General features: G+C 39.0%; 1 protein-coding gene across 2 annotated transcripts in view; it reads left to right on the top strand.

Annotated features, from left to right (window-relative positions):
- The window catches only part of Exoc5 (exocyst complex component 5), a 46,013-nt gene extending 38,235 nt beyond the window's left edge, over positions 1-7,778 (top strand). The window contains exons 14-18 of one of the 2 annotated variants that reach the window (XR_015638153.1): positions 946-1,066; positions 2,976-3,062; positions 4,178-4,286; positions 4,876-5,091; positions 5,823-7,778. Coding sequence is in view for 1 of the 2 variants with exons in the window: in NM_022204.3 (NP_071540.1) it covers positions 946-1,066; positions 2,976-3,062; positions 4,178-4,286; positions 4,876-5,091; positions 5,823-6,011 (722 nt within the window). In the remaining variant the exon portion in view is untranslated. The remainder of the gene's footprint in view (positions 1-945; positions 1,067-2,975; positions 3,063-4,177; positions 4,287-4,875; positions 5,092-5,822) is intronic. The other variant, NM_022204.3, reaches the window with a different exon arrangement.
- The last annotated feature ends 14,128 nt before the right edge of the window (positions 7,779-21,906 follow it).

Below are 21,906 nucleotides of genomic sequence, written 5' to 3'. Positions count from 1 at the left end.
TATTCCATACAACTTAAATTGCTTCCAGCCTGGAGGTATATACAGATTTTTATATATGTTAGGAAATAGGGGTTTTTTTACATTTTATTAGTTAAATATATCTACTAATACTGTCTTAATTTCCATGTTTTATGGTGATTAGTATTTTCTATGTGTGGTTCAGCCTTTTTATTGTGTATTTGTGTTGGCACCTTTAATTCTCTCACCAATGATTGTGTCTTTTGTACAAAACATCTTTGTTTTCCATTTGTAAAGTTACTCTAGGTAGTAAGAACTCTAGGCAGTAAGGTTATATATTATCGTTAGCTGTGGGTAGTTTTCTAGTCTTCTCAATTTTAGATAGAAACACTGGCATGTAGAGCTCCAAAGAGGAAGGATCTTGTAAGGAAGGAAGGAGGAAGCAGACTCAGAGAGGGTCTCAGCTCCATCTTTTGGTGTCAGAACGTTGTTAAGAACCATAGAGTATTAGGAGATGCTGAGGAAACATCTCTGGGTGATGAGGTTCTGGATAGTTTTGAGGAAAGAGTGGAGACCATGATGAGCACAGTGTGTGATTGACAGGTGTCTGTAGGGCAGAGGGTAAAACTGCTAGAAGGCCACAAGGAGAGCCATGTTAACTGTCAGGGAGGAAAGCCTGGCTCTAAGGAGGATGGTTGGAATGTATTTATGGGATTGGTAGGAACTTTCAGGACAGAAGGGGAAGGTGGGAGAGCTCAGACACTTTGTTAATTGATTCATTTTCCATTTTATCAAAACAAATCTTGAAGATAACTTTGGGGTATAAAAGTAACTTTGGATGGATCTTGTTAAACTGTTTAATCTATTAATTGTTGCTGATTTATTATGTGACAGTTATTTTTATTCATATGGTATATAAATCCTTTTTTTTCTTTTGCTCAGTTTTTTTTTAAGGTTGTTCTCACTTACCTATCCTTCCAATTTTAGGAATTCCATCATCAGATTCTAGGAACGCAAATCTCTATTTTTTGGATGTTGTACAACAGGCCAATACTATTTTTCATCTTTTTGACAAACAGTTTAATGATCACCTAATGCCACTAATAAGGTTAGTTGTATTGTCATATTTTCATTGGTATTCAACTACTACTATGTTTTTATTTTTATTTTTTTAAAGAATGCATCTTCATGTAAGCATCAAGCAGAACAGGAGGTTTGAAATAAAAGTCTATTCTTTTTCCTTGAACTCTTGTTTTCTCTTCCCACTGTGCTGTTAATTTTAATATATTGGAAGTTTTAACTATCATGAATGAGAATCTGAAACCTAATGTGAAAAGGGCCTTCCAGTTTAGAGCAACTCAGCAGTTTGCATCCTCTGGAAGACAGCAGATACTAGGCATGCCCATACATACATACATACACACACACACACACACACACACACACACACACACACATATACATACATACATACACACACACATGCACATGTATACATATCACGTACACTCAGGAGGCTGAGGCAGGAGGAGCTCAGGTTTGAGGCAGTCTAGCCAATATAATGATTTCAAAGTCAGCTTGGACAGTAAGACCCAATCTCACATGGAGGTTTTATGTTTGCTTGTTTGTCTCTGTCCTTCTGCACCTGCCTAAGGCATTCTTCTGACTTGTTTAACAAAGAGCTGATGGCCTATAGCTGAGGCAGGAGAAGAAAGGCACGATTTCAGACAGAGGTAGGAACTCTGGGGAAAAATTGAGAGGCAGGAGTTTGGCCAGCCAGACACAGACAAAGTGAGATGTACTGGTACCAAGTGAAAGGTAATGGGCCACATGGCAAGCGTGGACTAGAATAAATGGGTTAATTAATTAGGTTATGCAAGGTAGTCAGCTAAGGCCTAAGCTTCAAAAAATAAAAAGTCTCTATGTCATTATTCAGGAGCTGGCAGGTCTGAGACAGTCCAGTAATAAGTTAGTAGCTTCCTTCCCTCCTTCTCTTTCCTTCCTCCCTTTCTTTCTTCATTTTAAGGTCTGGGGCTAGGAGAGGTCTATAGGGTTTTCAGGGAAGAAAGGGAATGGACAAATGTTGTAATCGTGTACACCAATAGCCATGATGTGCTTGTAAACATGTACAGGAAACATAAATGAACATATTTTGATAAAGCATTAGGATTTGGATCATATCTTCATATCAATTTATATGGACTTTTAAGGCATTTAAAAATTAAATAGAATTATATATATATGAACATATTTCACGAATATTGTCCTCTTACACTGTTATCTGTGCAGGAAATGTTGAGATAAATGTTTAATTTTTTGAACAGTGTTATGTCATATCTAGACCAGAAACAAGTTCAAAGATCTCTTGTGATTCCCAAACGAGGAAGTTTACTGTTTCTCTGTGTAGCTCAGGTGGGTATTACAGACATGAGCCACCAAGCCTAGCTTAGGAAGTGTTCTTATTAATTTACTTTAAAAAAAAACGGTTATGCCACAGCAGAGAGTCACAGGAGTTTTAGTGTTGTTTATTCTCTAATATCGAGCCTTTTGGACATTTTAATAGTATTCAGAAGGCAACCATGATTATTAGCTTTTATGTCTTTTTATTTTAAAAAGCTAAATATAACTGGATTTACTTACATTTTTATTAGTTGGATCTGTTATATCTGTAAGAGTCTGGGGGTACCGTGACCTATTACTACTACATCAGATATTTAGATACACAGGAGACTGGTCTTGAACTCAAAGCTGCATGGCGATGTGAAGTGCTGTTTCCTCAGAGATCAGAGTAACAAGTCTGTTGTCCTGGATTTAATGGGTTAATTTTTCTAGTTTGAACGAATTGGATATGTTCATGTACATAATTGCAAGTAATTTATTTTATAGTTATTGAATTTATGAGCAAATGAAAATAGGTGTTAGGATTATTTACAAATATGAATACACTGTATACAGACTAGAAACGTGTCTAATAGGCTACTAATGGGAGGTTTCTTTTCCTTTGTAATAAACGATAGCTCTTCTCCTAAGTTGTCTGAATGCCTCCAGAAGAAGAAGGAGATAATTGAGCAGATGGAGATGAAGTTGGACACTGGCATCGATAGGCAAGTTAACTGCTTTTATCTCCTGCAATAAAACCTGTAGAGGCACATTTACACAGCAGCATGAACAGAGTTTGTTGAAAAGAAAGTTTATTTTTCTTTTCTTGATGTAAAGTTGATACTTTAACATCTGTAAGAGATTTTTTTTCCTGGAAATCAGTATGTTTAAATACATTTCAAATCAAATTCAGACTTTAAGCCCCACTCATCTGCTTCATACATATGTAGTACAGGCTACAGATTACTTTAACCCTGAGGTGCCAGCCTGGGGTGGAGTCCAGGGCAGGTGTTGCTGAGCACACGGGAAGCACAAAGGTCTGCACTGGTTAGGACTGCATTTCCGTGGAGTGGGTCCAGCCATTGGAGAAGCATTGTAGTCATTGTACTGCTTTGTAGTGCAACTTCTGTTCAATGAACGTTAAATCTTTTACTGAAGATAATTACTCTCCAGGTTTCTGTTTTGAGAACATGGTGTTTTTGTACTGATTGGGAATTAGTAGAGCTCCCAGTGCATCTCACATCCTTTGTTGGCCTACTGTCATTTGTAACTTGACCTCATTGTTGCTGTGCTTAATTTTGTGGTCTGTCTCTAATCTTACTTTTGACCACTCTGCCTTGCAGCCCCTTAACTCTAAGTTAGTGGTCTTCTTATTTGCACAAGCAGAGTGGTTGCTCACTATGAAGCATCACGTAAGTTAGATATTATTGGTGCCTTATAACCAGTGCCTGTGTGTGTCAGCTGGAATTGGAGAACTTCTTCCTGACTGCCCGCTGACTGTGGGATGCAGTGTACGTGCTGCCACAGCGGTTCTTCTTGAGCCATTTATTATCCCGCCTTCCTAAGGATTCCCGTGCATGGCTTTGCCTCAGAAGATCCTTGGTTGTGAAGTAAATGATTAGTGCTAAGTTAGAAGACCTTTTCAAAGGAGAAAGATGATAAACCCAGAGTTCGTTGATATCAAATCACAAAATGACTTTTTTTCCCCAAAATCTAGTTTGTCAATTCCAAAGTGGTTTTGCGATGATAGGCAATTAAATAATTTGACTTAATTCAGTCTAATACATAGGTAAAGTGAGTAAGTTAAATGAGTCATGTGTATTATGTTCTCAACCTTCAGGACGTTAAATTGTATGATTGGACAGATGAAGCACATCTTGGCTGCAGAACAAAAGAAAACAGATTTTAAGCCAGAAGATGAAAACAATGTTTTGATTCAGTATACTAATGTGAGTGGAACTATTCAGTGTGCTAATATATTATCTTCTTCCTTAATACTTATACACACATTAGTGCACCTGCTTGTGTTGTTTTAAAAACAAAATACCAAATGTTCAGTTTTACCAAACGAAGACCTGCTAGCCCAGAGAGGCAGAGAAAGCGCCCGGCTGACCTTCGTCCTCGGCTGAAAAAGCTCCTTCTTCTTCTCTACTTTCTAACGGCCTTTAACTCCGTGTCCCTCTTTGCTGCTTCCTTGTGTCCACTCCCTATCAACCAGTTGTTCACCCCTCTTGAACTTTATCCATTTAGCTCTTGTTTACAAAAATTCTTAGATTAAAGGTGATTTTCAGGACTGAGCCACACCACAGCTACTTGTTCCAGTAAACAAGGCTCTTGGGTTAAAGGTGCGTGCCAGGCTGAAACACACCACAGTATGAAACATTTTTCCAGTTCACAGTACTGGGGCTCACAGTGTGATCAAATATCCTAAACGTAATTGTGCTTTAAGTTTTTTCTCTTATACTTAGAAATTGAAAACTGTATTTTTCTTTCCGAAGATGATGTACATATATGTATAACTGTAAAAAACTTTTACAGGCATGTGTAAAGGTTTGTGCTTATGTAAGAAAACAAGTTGAGAAGATTAAGAATTCCATGGATGGGAAGAATGTGGACACGGTTCTGATGGAGCTCGGAGTACGTTTCCACCGGCTTACTTATGAGCATCTTCAACAATATTCCTACAGTTGTATGGGCGGCATGCTTGCAATTTGCGACGTTGCTGAATATAGAAAATGTGCCAAAGACTTCAAGGTACATATAAACAAATATGAATTAAGCTTGCAAGTAAGATCAGAAGCAGAAGCCAGACCATTAAAAGCCTGTATTGACTTATTAAGAAATATGTGGGGGTTGGGGATTTAGCTCAGTGGTAGAGCGCTTGACTAGGAAGCGGAAGGCCCTGGGTTCGGTCCCCAGCTCCGAAAAATAGAACCAAAAAAAAAAAAGAAAAGAAATATGTGGTTTCACTGGCATCATTAAGGATGGCTCTAATGTAGTCTAATGTAGTCTATGTAGTACAGGCATGTTAGTCAGTTACACTTCAGGATGAACGTTTCCCCCTTGGGACTTTATTTTAGATAAGGTTATATTTCAGCACATTCCATTGAGATGGTCTGTTTAACATCCAGGGTAAATGATGTTTATGTCACACATTAGGAAAATAATATTCTTTTTTTATGTATGTTTATCTGAAATCAGTTTTCCCTAATGTTTAAATTATTTTTAAAGGTGTTGTACTAATGAGAATTAGTTCTAGTGTACCAAGTTAAAAATTACTGAGAAAATTGAGTAATATGAATCTTTTTAAAGATTTTACACTATGGAAACTTGAGTTTTAACTCTTCAGAAACTTCAAAAATTTCTAACATATGGAACCTCCCTCGTACTATTAAGTTCTGATTAACAAGATGTGACAAGAATTTACTAAATGTATTAGGAAAATAATCTGGTTCAATGCTTTCTTTTCCCTTCTCTCAATTCAGATTCCAATGGTATTACATCTTTTTGATACTCTGCATGCACTTTGCAATCTCCTAGTCGTTGCTCCAGATAATTTAAAGCAAGTCTGCTCAGGAGAACAACTGGCCAATCTGGACAAGAACATACTCCACTCCTTCGTCCAGCTTCGAGCTGACTATAGATCCGCCCGCCTGGCTCGGCACTTCAGCTGAGCTTAGTTTACAGAGGCAATGGGTTGCTCTTCAGAAGGCCTCGGGTGACAGAAAGCACAGGAGAGTCCTTCAGACACCGCCAATATTTGAAGGGAAAAAATGACTGGAAGAAAACAGCAGCCATACTTACCCAGGAATTTTATTTGAAAATTGGACACTTCTAGCTGTGTTTTGCTTTATATTTTTTCCCTGTTATATTGAATTCCATACTTTAATTTATAAATTTCAAATTCTATTAACCTACATGACTGTTAAAATCCTGAAAAATGTTGGTGTCAGAAGATGAATGAAATTCACCAGTGTTCTGGTTCTTGGTCTTTAACGTATTCTATTTGGAAATTTTACCTTCCTGTTTTGCATTAAAAATAGGCAAAGTACAGTAAAACTATATTTCGTATTTATCAGTTTCTCAGTGAAATTTTCAGCACTGGTGATTATTAATTAAGCTATTAGGTTTTCCTAAAGAACTTTTTACATCTCAAGAGGATCCCAGCTGAGCGCCGTTTGTCTAGGTGGTGATGTGCTTTTCCTGAGGTGCAGCAGCAGTGATGGCCCAAGGAGAATCTCATGAGCTCCACTAACTGTTGAACCATTTTAAATAGACATTAGGAACAGATCAGGATGTATCTGCTCTCTGGGTGAAACTTAAAAGTTTACTATTTTTTATTTGATAAATAGATTTTAAGCCAATTATTTAGCAAGAAATTAATGAAACTACCTTATTTTATATTTAACTTAAGGTGGAAGACTTTAAAGGACCATGTTTGTCATTTTAGTACTCTTACAGGAGTAAAAAGTCGATGTGTGATGTAAACGGTGTATAAGAGAAAGCACTATGATATCAGCAGTGCAGTTAGCCCCTCAAGACCAGCCTTGACTGAGGTGGGATGGCTAAACATGCAGGAGTCTTCTATTTTAACAGGAGCTGGGAATCTTAGAAGAGTAATAGTATATATTCCAAGTATGGAGGTAACCTTCACCAAAAGCCTGCTCAGACCTGTAGAGTTTGCCCTCCTCCATTCTCAGCTCCAGTCTCCAGGCATTGCTGGCGTTAGTACTCCTTAGAGATTATAATCGAATTGGCATAATATGGCAACATAATAAATCACTCACAAAATTTTAAATATCAAATAAAACTTTAGAAAGGCCATTGCTCATAAACCTGTCAACTTACTCTGTGAGAATACAAACTAGATTATCTGTCGTCCATTATTCTAAGTTATGTGTAGTTCATAGCCTTCTAGGAACCAGGTAAACCGTAATCTTCAGTTCATTCAGAGCATCTTTTTTCTTTTAAGGTAGGATTTTGGTCTAATTTGGAAGAACTGTTTTTTCTCTGAGAACCTGACTCTGAACAGTTACCATCATTATCAAACTGCCTAGGTCCAGAGCTAACCACTCCACAGCTTACTGTTGACTGAGTTTCCACGTTCTGTTTAGCCCAGTGTTACAATGGTAAGTGGGGGCAATAAGCATGCCAACTTTTGTCACCTTCACAGCACTTGGTGGCAGTTTTAGAGGCCTTCCAGATGGCTGTCCTGAGACAAGAGAGCCAGAACAGAGCCTCATACAGAGAAGCTCTTGTTTGTACTGTTGCCACCTAGAAAGGACTGATGCGGACTCAAATTATACCTCTGTTACCTAAAGCCAACAGGTTAAGGCAGTAGTTTTACTGGCCATTTGAATTCTTTGTACAGTGTCAATTTGTAAAAAAAGAAAAAGAAAAATATCAAATAAAACATGAAATAACATTTTAAGACTTCCAAATCAGAGATTATTATTATTCCAGTTATTTTGTTTGGATTAATTTTTAAATGTAAAGCAGATCCTTGTTGCTTAGATATTTTGTTAATTATTATTTCCATGCTTGAGTTCTGTGCAATATTTTCCATTATGTCCACTGACAGGACAAAGAAAATTCAAAGTGAATACCTTATTTAGAAGTGTTAACTTTCATGCTCAATAAACAAATTCCCTGCAGTTGGTTTTTTTTTTTTTTGTTTCACCCTATTTTTATATTTTAAGGATATCTATAATGAATTCTATAAAATTTTTTCTTAAAATATTCCTTATTTTTCATAGCTTAGGTCGTCCCCTTTTTTTAGCAGAAAAGAACATGACTGTGTAATCAAGATTTAGAAATCTAGCTAGAATAGATGAGGTATTTCTCTAAAGAAATAAAAATGTTGCATTGTGTAAACCAGTATTGATTCTTTGCATTTTACATTTAAAGTATTTGCATATATGGACATAAAATTTAGTTCAAAATATATAACTCAAAAATGTGGTTAGTAGATAAAATGTTTTTATATATACATGGGAATTTTTAGCTAGACATAATGGACATAATAGAGCTTAATAGTAACTTTCACCAAAACTTAAATAAGAATACAATGTTCCACAGTTCTGTGTGAACTGCATGTAATATTTAAGAATCAATATTTAGTTTAAAAAGTGCCCCAAAACACTGAAAATTGTGTGCTTAAACTTGAATGTCTTTAGTGACTGCTGATTGACTCAGAAGGAAGCCTAGCCTTTACGTTAAAGTGATAAGAGCACATGACATGTCTTTATACATAGGCTAAGCAGAAAGATTGGCCCCTCCACCACTGAAGATGATAGAGTATATAATGAACCCTTATCAAGAATTATTGGGTAGTAGTGGAGTGGGTGGATTTTTAGAATATGACCATGTAACTATTCCAAGACAGTTACTGGCCTCGTATAGGAGTGCCATTGCTGTGAGGGCCCAGGGTCTTCCTTGTTTTAAAAAGTGCTGCTAATGTAAGTTAAAGGAGGTTAAATTAAGATTTAAAGCAGGCAATTTGTGTTATTTTCTTTAATCTTTCCATTTTTCTCTCCTTATAAAAATTTACTTCCTGAATATTATCTTACTGATACACAGTGAAATAATTACCAGCCAATGCATTGATTCAAAGTAGAGGAGGATTTCCTGATTCCTTGAGATGCCCGTGTCTATGTTAGTACACATCCAGATGAAGAGGTCTCGGCATCGAAAATGCCACTGCACCTCAGAGTAGTCAGAGGAGGCTAAGGCACGCTTGAATTGTTGGTGCAAGAGTAAGGGTCACTCATACATGCCTGGTCCATGACCAGAAAAATCTTATATCTCCTGATTAACAGGTTTCTCATACAAAAATATTCTGTCATTGCCTACTGATTTTTAAGGAGTGTGAAATGTTTTTCTGAAGCCGCTTGGACTCTCTTAACTGCTGGTGGAGACTTGGGTATACAAAGCACTCTGACTTATCAAGTTGATTTAATGACCTTCAGTTTCTTTACTACTCTACTTGAGAAGGCTCATCCTCCAACTTACTACATATTTTGGGGAAAAGACCAGTGCATATCATGCCAAATAATTGTGCATGACGTAAAAGCAGCAGTTTAAAATGTTAATGCTACATGTATTGAACTTAAGTCTCACATACTGTGCCAAGTCCGCATAGATCATTGATCCTGGAGTAACTATCATTTTAGTGCTACTGTTTCCGTTTGGAAGGGAAAAAACCCCAGGCACAGAACAGGTAAGGAGCCCTTCAAGGCCTGTAGTTGACATGGTCTCAGACCTAAATCTAGTATAATGGGAGTGAATGATGTCTTTTTTTTACAATATAGGTTGTATTTTTCCTATCTGTGCAATATTAAGTATATTTTTTATTTCAATAACCTTGCTAGTTTACCCAGTTTCCTTTTTCCCAGTGTTTGGTCCTCATTGTGAAATGTAGATATGAGGTTGGAGTATAAGATCTGGCTCAAGCTAGCTACTGTTAGATCTGTTTTTTTCCTTAAATGTGTTCAGTAGGCAATCATACTTTCTCAGTGGGTGTTTAAAGTTATGTAAGTAGTCATGAAATTTTAATTGAATATTAAGTTTGTGTTTAATGGAAACCTGCCCATCACAGATTTCCCATAGTGAATATATTAGACAATCATGATAATTTTTGCTTAGTAATTTTCACAATAGAAAGAATAGGTATTTCATATAATTTTTAAATTTTTTGATATTATATAATTTCCACTTCCCTTCCTTCCCTCTGAACCTTCTCATATGCCTCTTCTTGCTCTCTTTCAAATTCTGGTCAGCCCTGAAAACCTATGTACAAGTAACATTACATAGACTGAATAGATTATAATTGCGTATTTATAATACACATGCATATATACACATGCACATATATACACATGCATATGCTCATATTATTATAAGAAGAGAAAATAACTCCCCCTTAGAAGGTACAAAGAAATCAGTATTTTCACATTGAAAAATAGAATGCTTTAAATGCCACAGGCTTGCTGGTTCTTTTAGCTGTGTAATACACCAATAGTCTTGAAATGGCTATGTTTAGAATGTAAGTGTGGGGCAAAAAGTAGTTTATTGATAATTTATAATCATTAAGATTTTCATTAATGAGTGGAGCTAGTGCCGCTGGGCTTAACTGAGTTTATAGTTTTAAACTAGGCACCACGTATTTTACCGCTGCTGTTTGATAATGTTATTTGGTGTAAGTATCAATGAACTTTCAGTCTTATGATTAAATATTCATTGAGGGCAAAAAGGACAAGCAATTAAACACAGTTGCTCGTTTTCTCAGTGGCTTAGAAGGCTGTCATTTGCCTTACCATACAAAGCCAATTTAAATAGGGACATATTGCATCGTACTCCAAAAAGCAAACAACCTCAGAAGGAAGGCATGGCTACATTATTAGGAAGGCCTAGGTTTGTGCTGGACAGCAATGAGGCATTACAAATGAATAATTGTTTGCACTAATATTTGAGCAGATGGAGTGGATTAGAATATGGTCAACATTATTCTGCTGACATGTATTCTTCTGTTAATTTGTACTGTGCAGCTTGTGTTAAAGCTGTCAATAACTCATTTCAGTCAGGATACTAATATTTATATTACTGTGCTTAAAAGGCAGTATCCAACTGAGCCACTTTTAGTGTAAAAGTCTGAGACCAGATTTGTGTTTACATTCCAGAAAGCACTTGACTTACTTTATAATCAAAAGGTCAGGAAAACAGGCCAATCAGAGCCTGCTACCTACTAGGAGGAAATGCATATCTTTATATTAGCGAGCCAGGCAAAGGTTGGGTAGAACCTGTTCCAAAGAGCTGACCTCCTATGGTGGACTTCCGTACTGTAGGAAGTGTGAAGCTTGATGCCCCTGTCCTCTTACGCAGTGGCTGCCCTTGAGTGAGGCCGTCCTTCGTGCCCGCCTCTCGTTTTCTATCTTGGTTCCATGGGCGATCTCAGTTTCTTTGAACTCCGGCCGGCCTTTTGTTGTAGCAGTTGTGTCAAATGCGTGGCTTTTTACAACAGAGAGAGATATCCAACTAGGAGTCCAGACACAGTACTGACCTCAAGAGGACTGGGGCTGCCTCTGCATATACTGTGTGTGAACACCGTAGGCTCACACAGGGAACTGTGTGAAAATACTTTATAACTGTTTTTCTAAGTGCCTATTAGGATTCTCCAGTAGAATGTATTTTCAGATTTTTACCACAAGGGGGTGATGGTATTTTTATAGTGATAACATTTTTATTTGGAAAATACAATTCATATAGTGTTACTGACAACATCTGTGAACACTGCTGCCATGCATATATGCACACGAATCAGAAAGTCATCCATGAGGAGATTAACACAAAACCCAACACACGTTTGTACACAGGAGATGGAGAACATGAACCAAATTCACAACTAAAATTGTGTTTTAGAGTTTTGTATGTTACGTCAAGTTCTCTTGTCACCCTTTTTAAAAATAAGGACATTGACTCATTGTCTGCATTTACCCTTTCGTGGGAGACTTGAACCAGCTCAAGTGTGAAGAGGGCGTTAACAACCTGACAAAAACACCCGCCCCTTACGGGTAAGTTGCTCCCATGATGCTGTTGTCTTGCGGTTCTTTTGCTTTTTCCAGGTGACTTCTGGCCAGGCAGGAGTGAACTTTGACCTGTAACTGATTCTCACCCTCAGAGGACACTTTAGGTTTACTGGTTTGTCTCAGTAATGTCTTACTCTGGGATCCAGACGAAAATCCCGCAGCCACAAGCTGTCTGCAGTTCATTTGCTTGAACATTACAGCCTGGCTTTCCAAACCCTCCATACTGTGTGCACTGCAGGCTAGCAGTGTGTCTGAGTTTGGATTCCTATTTGTTCGTGGCTAGATCCCATCATACTTCTTAGTGCTCGTGTGTGTGTGTATGTATGTATGTATGCATGTATGTGTGTGCATGTATGTATGTGTATGCATGTATGTGTGTTTGCATGTATGTATGTGTATGCATTTATGTGTGTGCATGTATGTGTGTATGCATGTATGTGCATGCAGGTATGTGTGTGCGTGTATGTATGTGTATATGCATGTCTATGCATGTATGTATGTGTATGCATGCATGTATGTGTGTATGTATGTATGTATACATACATGTATAGCTCTACTTCACCCACTTCTGAAGTGCTTGTTTAGCTGCTTGTTAAGGGGTCAAGCCTCTCCACTGTAGAAGGCTACTACCATCTTCCTCGATAAAATTATATTGTAGGAAGTTGCTTTGTGTGTATCTTAGTCCTAATCATAACTTCAATCCATCGCCAATTTTCTATTCAAGGTTTGTGAGGATTGTCTCTGGCCGGGTCCGTGGGAGCCTTTTCAGGTTTGCTCATGTGCACTTTGGCACTCCATTCCCTTCATTTTAAAAGCACCATCTTGAACTCAATGCAACAGAATTTTCCAAATTCATTTTGTACCCCTCCACCCTAGCTCTCCCATCCAAGTACTTCCTAACCAGGCCCAAACATGCTTCACTTCCAAGATGAGATGTGATTAGGCATCTCAGGCTGGCGTGGCTATAGAATCAGTATCCAGGGTTTGTGCATCTGTTGTACTTATAATGGAGATGCTGCTGCTCCTAGTGTGTGGTGCTTGGGATTTCATGTGAAAATATATATATACACAGCCCCTGGGAGCTTTAATGCCCCTTACTGGATTCCCCATTCCTATGCAGAGGGCATCCTCATCCTACTTAGCTACAGTTTTGACTTCAGGACCAAAATGGAGGACCGAGAATGGTCATTTTAGAAATTATGTAAATTGAGCATTGTCGGTGGCTACCTTTAATCCCAGCACCTGGGAGGCAGAGAACGGGTGGATTTCTGAGTTCAAAGGCAGCCAGAGAAACCCTGTCTCAAAACAAACCATGTAAAGATTTTCAAATTCTAAATAAATTACTCATAGCTTTATCACTCAAACAAGTACACAGGGAGAGAGGGTTCCGTGTAGCAGGAAACAGTAAAGCTGAAATGCCTGTAAAGTGTCACACACACCAAAGGGGTTTAAACCTGAAACACATAGCGTGTTTCTATCTCTCTGCTACTGTGAGTGAACATTTAGCTGTTAAATACTGAATTAGAATTTTGCTAATAAATTTCAAAGGAAAATGACTATAAAATTGTTGTTTTTGTAGGCCCTTAAAAAGTACATGCTCAGATGAACTTCCTGTGAGACAGGAGTCTGTTGATGCTGGATCTCATATGTACTGAGATCACCTGAAGTCAACTTCACGTTAAGTGATAGGCTGAAGCACGGTGACCACGTTCTATTTCTAACAGACAACAGTTCAGATTCGTCCTCCAGCTCTGAGACCAGCATTTTAAGTACTTGGTTGTGTTACACATAGAGAGAGTTTGCTGAGGTGCCCTTGTTAGCCTGGGCTTTTAAAATGCAAGCAGCATTTTACAAACTGAGGCAGGGGAAGAAGCAGAGCAACTGTTTAGATGTGTAGAACCTGAGCCACTGCTGTGTTTATCAAATGGAAGGAAGGACACCTTGAGCGTAGAGTTCATGGCGCCTGGGTGGGTGTGTGCTTTAAGGCGCAGCTGGAATGGTTTGGCTTAGCTTATTAAGTCTTTGGCAATGGGTCAGTTGATTTATTACATGAACAAGAAATCATTAAAGATGAAGTAGAGGACCTGGTTTTAAGCACTGCAATATAAAATATATACAGGGAAAGAAGAGCAGAAGCCAGGCTTCTACATTAATGTGGTGGTAAAGGCCTCAACTTGGGCTGTGATGCAGGAGTGAAGGGGGTCTGGGGTCCAGAAGCCAATGAAAGACTGAACTGGTAGGACCTGTGTGTTGACGTCCTGGATGTGGGGAATGTGTAAGAAAGGACATCAGAAGTGATGCCTGCTTCCATATCTTTTTTTTTTTTTTTTTTTTATTTATTATATATGAGTACACTGTAGCTGTCTTCAGATACACCAGAAGAGGGCATCGGATCTCTTTACAGATGGTTGTGAACCACCATGTGGTTGCTGGGAATTGAACTCAGGACCTCTGGAAGAGCAGTCGGGTGCTCTTAACCACTGAGCCATCTCTCCAGCCCCTGCTTCCATATCTTGATAAACAGCAAACTATGGCTCGTTTATGGATATTGGGAAACGTGGGCTGAGGAGAAGCATTCGCATGTGCTGAGATCAGACCTTTCACCAGACCCTGGTTCCGATTTTGTGAAGAATTTAAACTTTTTAATTTTCACTTTTCAGAACAACAGAGTTCAAAACAAATTTATGTATTGCTTTTGTTGCCTTGATAAGGGAATGAATTTTGACATTTCATTTGATAGCTGTATATGTGTTTGAGATTTCCTGTACTTAAGAAGGAGAATAAGTGCTGTAGTCTCTTCATATTTGACTGCTGGCTGTCGTGGGGGCTGATGGGATTGTATCACGGTGTTGAAGTCACTTCTCATACCCTTGGTGTGTTTGACATCCTGATGCCTAATTCTAAGCCCAGCTCTTCCAGTTTCCCCGAGGTCTCAGGTAGTCCACTCGGGACGGACACTCCAGATGTGTAGCACAAACCCGACCCACTGTACTTTAGCTCTGATCCCAGTGGTTGCATCTGAGTCAGGCCAGTGAGATGAGTCCTGGGCACCAGGATAAGCAAAGTAATTACACAACTCCGTGTCCTCAGTGTTTCCAGTCAATGTTGTGAAAGCACATTTTGTGAGTTGCAAATTTGACATGCTGAGTTATTTCAGTTGGATCGCTAGTTATCTTCCGTACAGTGCAGATACACTCTAATCTGCTGTGAGAATTTTATTAACACAATGAAATGAAATAGGTTTCATTCAGATTTCCAGTAAAAGCTTGGCTCAAAAGCTCATTAGCAGAATAGTGAGTATTTTAATAATTTATATAATTTCAATAATTTAATAATAATAAATACCTTTTTAATAACATGAAATTTCATTTAGTAAGTAACTTAGTATATATAGCTTTCACTTGTGACTTGAAGACATTCTAAATTTTGATTTTTTTTTCCCATGGAGGATATTGTAAAGCACTAAAGTCAAACGTAACAACTAAATGTTTGTTTCAAGTGCACATGGAAACTAACAAAACTACATGTGCTAAATAAACTATGACCCAATGTTTTCAAAAATTTGAAAGTGTGCTTTGTGACTACAGTAGCTCTAAGTGGAATAATTACAAAAGTAATTTACGCTTTTGAGAAATAGTGAGGTTCTGTCTGATCCAAGGGTCAAGAAGGTTACTGTGAAAGAAAATATCTTAACTAAATGTTAAACACGCGTCTCTCCTAAATGGGGGACACCTGCAGGTAGACTCAGCTTGTAGAAAGGCTCAGTCCTCAGATCCCATGTGCTGTAAGGAGAGGACTGACCTCCACATGTGTACAGTGGCATGTGTACCCCCACACACACACCCATGCACACCTACAAATGAATTTTTTATTAAAATAAGAATAAAATTAAGAATAAATTAAGGAATTTGCAAGTAAGAACCATTACATACCAAAAGTAACCAGATTCAAAATAGCCAGCCTGGGTTAAATGTGAGACACTGTCTAAACAAACAAAGAAATCCAACAAGAACATACACTCCCTTGGGCTGGAGAGATGGCTCAGTGGTTAAGAGCACTGACTGCTCTTCCAGAGGTCCTGAGTTCAAATCCCAGCCACCACATGGTGGCTTATAGCCATCTGTAATGAGATCTGATGCCCTCTTCTGGTGTGTCTGAAGACAGCTACAGTGTACTAATATATAATAATTAAATTAATTTAAAAAAAAAAAGAATTTAGACTCCCAATGACATCCTTGAGAAGTTCCTACAAGTATTAAAAGGAGTAATGATACCAATTTTGTACAGACTTTGCAAGTGGTAGAGAAAATATATAGCCAATATAACCTTTTTCTGCTGACAACAGAAGAGAAATACAGAATGAGGGCATGCATGTGGAAAAAAACAAATCCCAAAGTACTAGCAATTTAACCCCAGTCAGCTAAAAAGGAAACTGCATGATAGCTACATCAGACTATTTAAAAACTCAAAATCTACTATGTTTATTGAAGTAGGGTTGACATCATCCCAAAAGAAATCACAACCAAAAAAGGTTAGTGAAATCCAGTATTTTTTTTTTAGTTACTCCCCCCCCCCTTTTTTAAACTTTTTTATTGGTCCTTTGTGAATTTCACATCATGCAATCCAATCTCAGTCAAAAAATAAAACTAAATACTAAGCATCTCATCATGGAAACTGTAGTGCGTCCCCTTTTCCCATACATGCTTACTTGGAAATGCTCATTGCAGTGAGCCGTTGGTCTGGTTTGAGGCTTCTGGTTTCTGCTACACTAGCAATACTGGATCCTCACTGGGACTCCTCTCAGCTATCCTGTCGCTGCCCTTTATCATGGAGATACAGTGGCTTTGGATCTGTAGGGCCGGCCCTTCACACTACAGTAGTTCATAGATGGGGTAGACGTTGGGTTGGGCCAACTCAAATCCCTGTATCTGGGCCTAGATAGCTCAGTTGCTCAGTTCACTAACTCTCCCACACCCAAACCACCAGGCTAGCTTTCCATCACTTCCCCAGCTAATTCACTTAAGTGCTGCAGCCAACAAGCGGCAAACCAGCTTTCCTGTCCTTGGGGCCAGCTCACCAGTGTCCACACCACCAGAGCCAGCTCTGCTGTGTTGCCCAGGAAAGGTTCAGGACCTGCAGCTCAAGAGGGGCAGAGTCATCTCTTCCTTCTCCTGACCTTGGAGCCAGCAATCCTGCCTGTCAGAGGTGGCGAGGGGTTGGTGGGAGAGGGTGTAATTTTTTAAGCAAATTAGGAATAAAAATTTCTTACAGTAGTTACAAAAAGTAGTAAGAATTATAATAGTGATAAATGTAGAAAACTTACTTTCTGGAATCAATAACGAGACAAGGAAGTAGGCTATCATTTCTCTTTAATATACTGGAGATCTTTGCCAATGTAATAAGACAAGAAACAAAATTGCACTGTTTGGGAATGTGATTGTGTACATAGAAAATCTAAGAATCTAACAAGATTGCTGGGCATAAAATCAATACATGAGAAATGAATTTTTCCTTTATACCAGCAATAGCAATTTGAAGATAAAGATTTTAAGACAGTACCAGTTACAAAGCACTGATATCTAAGAGGAATTGTAGAGAGGAAATCTGTGCCTAAGACTTTAAAACTTTGAGGGAAAGTAGAATACGGGGCCATCATAGACCAGGAGGCTCTGTATTTTAAAGTGGCCTCTACATTTATCAGAATCTTAACCAAGATGCTTGTGCTTTGAACCATCCAGTTTCCTGTGTTAAAATTCTGGAATTTCGCCTTTTGGAATGTGGGAATAAGCTCCTTAGGCAGTTAATACAGAGCCTTTTATCTGGAAGGAAGGAACCATTTCTGAATTCATTGTTCTTTTTCATTACCTCAAATCCTAAAAGAACTTTCCAAGAACCTTCATATCTAAATCCAGTCTTCCAACTACTTGGCCTCCAAGAGTGAGCCTCTCCCGTCACCACTCTGAAGACCAAAATCTATTCATTTTCTGTGCAGATGATGAATAGGAAAAAAAATACATGCAATAGTTAATAAAAGTTATATATGCAAAACATGACAAACATCAACATATCTTTAAGAAAGACTCAAATAGGAAAACTGGTGAAAAATTTTTGAAACCGCTGCCAATGAAGAGATTTAATAACAAGTAACAAAAAAGTCCTCAAACGTACTGCTCACTAGAGACTTATCCTATACGAGCTATAGCAATATGAAGCAAGTGGAGGGCACACCTCTCTGATGGGGATGGGTATATCATGATTTAGGTTAATTTTTCAGCTTCATATGCATACGTAAAACTTCCATTTTTGCCTCTAAATAGGCAGATTAGTGTCCAAGAATGAAAAGGAGCGCTGAGCACAGTAAAATGAATGCATTTCTTCCTTTTACATTTTACTTTATCTTTTCCTTTATAGAAAATAGGTTTTTTTTTCATACAATATATACTACTTACGGTTTCCCCTCCCTCTGCTCCTTCCAAGTCCTTCCCACCTCATTAGAAAACAAACAAGCATACTTACAGGGCAAGAGAGATAACCAGGATCGTGAAGGTGGTTTTCCCAGGGTGTCGCTTATCCATTGCAGCCCAGATGTTCTGACCCCCGCAACACCCCCATGAAAAACGAAAACAACGAAACAAAACAAACAGGCAATTCAGGACTAATAATAAAATAAGAAAACTATTGGAAAGGGACAAAACAAACACAGAAGGAAAGGAGCCCAAGACAAAAAAAACAGACACAGACTCGGACACTCCGGCACAATCAAGAATCCTCATAAAAACACAAAACCAAAAGCTGTGTGAGTACGCACGCACGCACGCATGTACGCATGCACGCACGCACGCACGCACGCACATACACAAAGGACAGATAGGGTAAAAAATGAGAAATAAATTTAAAAACGTTAATTTTTAAAAAAAAAAATAGAAAGTTCTGACCAGGAACCTCCAAAGACATTAAATTAGTTTTCTGTGGGCACATAGCCCACCAAGAATAATTCGTTTCCTCAGTGAGATTCCCTGAAAGGAAACTAAATTTTCATTTGGTCAATTGGAGATAACTTCTGAATTAGAGATGGGGGAATGTGTCCTCTTCTTGGCGTTCCAGGACTCCAATTGGTGCAAACCCACACAGGGACTGTATATACCACTTCAGTCTCTGTGAGTTCATGTGTGAGCCAATCCTGTTGTGTTTCGGCCTTGTTTTCTTGACATCTTCCACCCATCCCCTCTGGCTCATACACTCTTTCTGGCCCCTCTTCCTCGGTGTCCTCATGGCTCTTAGGGAACAGTATTTGATGGACACATCCCATTTAAGACGAGTGTCCCAAGCTCTCTCAGCATATTGTTCTTCTGTGGCTGTGGATTGTGGTCTATATGCAGATGAAGGCAGCCACAAGATAAGACAAGGCCTGTGATTGGGCAGTGAAAAAGTAAGGCGGGCACAGAGTTTTGTAGAGGGGAGAGAGAGGAGGGAAGAGGAAGAACCAAGATGGAGACCCAGATCTGTGTGGCCTTCAAGGGCCACCGGTAGTTATGAATATTTCGTAAGGATGGATTTTTATAGGACAATTTGTCTTATCCAAGTGGGCAGTTTATATTATTAATTGCTTCAGAGTTTATTGTGTGGACATTTTGTGGGGTGTGGATTTACTGATATAAATCTGATTGACAAATCACAAGCTTATTGAATTTTGATTTTAACGGGTTACTGGGAGTTGTGACTATAACCACAGGGGGCAGATGGCTAGGACCATGAACAGAGTTCACAACAGAGAGTCATAAGAGCGCGGCGGCTGCTGGTGGGGCTAGCCATAGCGGCGAGATGGCTGCAGGGCCCAGAGAGTAGCCTGCAGCAAACGGGGTATGGAAATTGGAAACTTAGCGAGTCGGGTTGAGACACTTTGTTGATTAAGGTGAAAATACTCCACAGAGAACATGTGGCCCGCCGGAGCAGGCAATAGCATGGGTTGGTGATTTCTTTCTTTTTTTTTTTTTTTAATATTTACTGCTCCGTGTGGGTCTCACTGGTCCCATCCACTGCAGGAGGAAGCTTCTCAGATGGTGTCTGAACAAGGCACTGGCCTATGAGAATGGCAGACTGTCATTAGGAGTCATCTTATGGCTACATTCCATTATTAGAACAGTAGTATTTGGTTTTAACCCTAGGTCCCTGGGCTAGGTCACCCGAGAAGCACTGGGTGTGGGTTCCATCTCCTAGAATGGGCCTTAAGGCAAATCACTTATTGCTTGGCTGCTCCCAGTTTTGTGCCACCATTGCATTAGCATATCTTAAGTCAGGACATCACTGTAGACAAAGGGTTTGCGTCTGGCTTGCTGTTTATATTTCTCTTTTGGTAGTGTGCAGAGTATCTTCCAGTACCAAGAACACTAATCCACAGGGGTGAAACTCCACAGACACCAACTCCACTTCTCTGTGTTCAATGAGTTATGTGGGCGTTGCTGTCAGTTTGCGGAGAGCAATCTGCAGCCTTAGCAACAGCGTGGGTTGTTTGGGGGTTCCTGTGGAACCCCTTTGGCCAAACCCAGTCTTGGAAGGTTCATTTGGTGACAAGAGATAGCCAGTTGGGGCTCTGTCTCCCTCGCTATTTGCTGATTTCATCTAGATCACTAACATACATATAGTGTATTTTAGGAAGCTTCTACTGTATTACTGTATTACAATAACTACCCCTAAAATGGTCCATTCATTTCAGCTGTCTCTCCCTGTATTCTCTTCACCTTCCTCTTGATCTCCCATTCCAGTCCCCACCTGCCTCATCAGTTCATAACTACCCTATTTCTCTCCCCTAGGAAGATCAATCTGCTTCCACCCCCAGTAGAACACCTGTGGTTGTATAGGTCATAGCTTGGTCATCAAAAATTTAGTAAATACCCACATATAAATGAATACATACCATAGTTTTCTTTCTGGGTCACTAAAGGGCAGGTTTTTTTTCTAGTTCCGTTCATTTTTACCTCCAAAGTTCATGACTTTTTTTCTTTTTGCAGCTGAGCAATAGTCCATTTGTAAATGTACCACATTTTCTTTATCCATTCATCTATTGAGGGACACCTAGGTTACTTCCAATTTCTGGCTACGATGACTAAAGCATCAGTGAACATGGTTGAGCAAGTGTCTCTGTGGTAGGATGAAGCATCCTGTCCTTTGGGCATATGTCTAAGAGTGGTAGAGCTGGATCTTGAGGTAGAGCAATTCCCATCTTCCTGAGGAACCGATACACTGATTTCCATACTAGCTGTACCAGTTTGCACTCTCTCCATCAATGGGTGAGTGTTCCTTTTGGTCCACATCCTTGCCAGCATGAGCTATCACCTGTGTTATTGAATTTAGCCATTCTGACAGTTATGTGATAAATATCTCAAAGGACTTTTGATGACTAAGGGTGTTAAGCCAGGCAGTGGTGGCCCACACCTTTATCCCAGCACTCAAGAGGCAGAAGCAGGAGCATCTCTGAGTTCAAGGCCAGCCTGTTCCACATAGTGAATTTTAGGACAGCCACCATAGTTACACAGAGAAACCCTGTCTCAAAAAAAAAAAAAAAAACCAAGAGAGATATGTTAAAATGTTTAGCATTTTTAAGTGTTTTCTCAGCCATTTGAGTTTCCTCCTCTGAGAATCTTTACATAGATCTATACCCCATTTTTTTTAAATTGGGTTATTTGTTCTCTTAGTATCCAGTTTTCATTTTGTTGTTGTTGGGTTTTTTTTTTTTTTTTTTTTTTTTTTGGTTCTTTATAAATTTTCAATGTTAGTCCTCTGTCAGATGTGTAGTTTTGGGGGAAAAACTTCTCCCATTCTGTAGATGCCTGCTTTGTCTGAATAATGGTGTCCTTTGCCTTACAGAAGCTTTTCAGTTTCATGAGGTCCAACTACAAGTTGTTGACCTTAGTGCCTGTGCCAGTGGTGTTCTTTTCCTGGACCAATGAGTTCAAGGCTGTCTTTCATTCTCTCTTCTATCAGGCTG

The sequence above is a fragment of the Rattus norvegicus genome, chromosome 15 (assembly GCF_021556685.1).
Source record: "Rattus norvegicus strain SHRSP/BbbUtx chromosome 15, alternate assembly SHRSP_T2T, whole genome shotgun sequence".
NCBI classification, from domain to species: Eukaryota; Metazoa; Chordata; class Mammalia; order Rodentia; family Muridae; genus Rattus; species Rattus norvegicus.
This window is presented reverse-complemented; position numbering and strand designations above follow the sequence as displayed.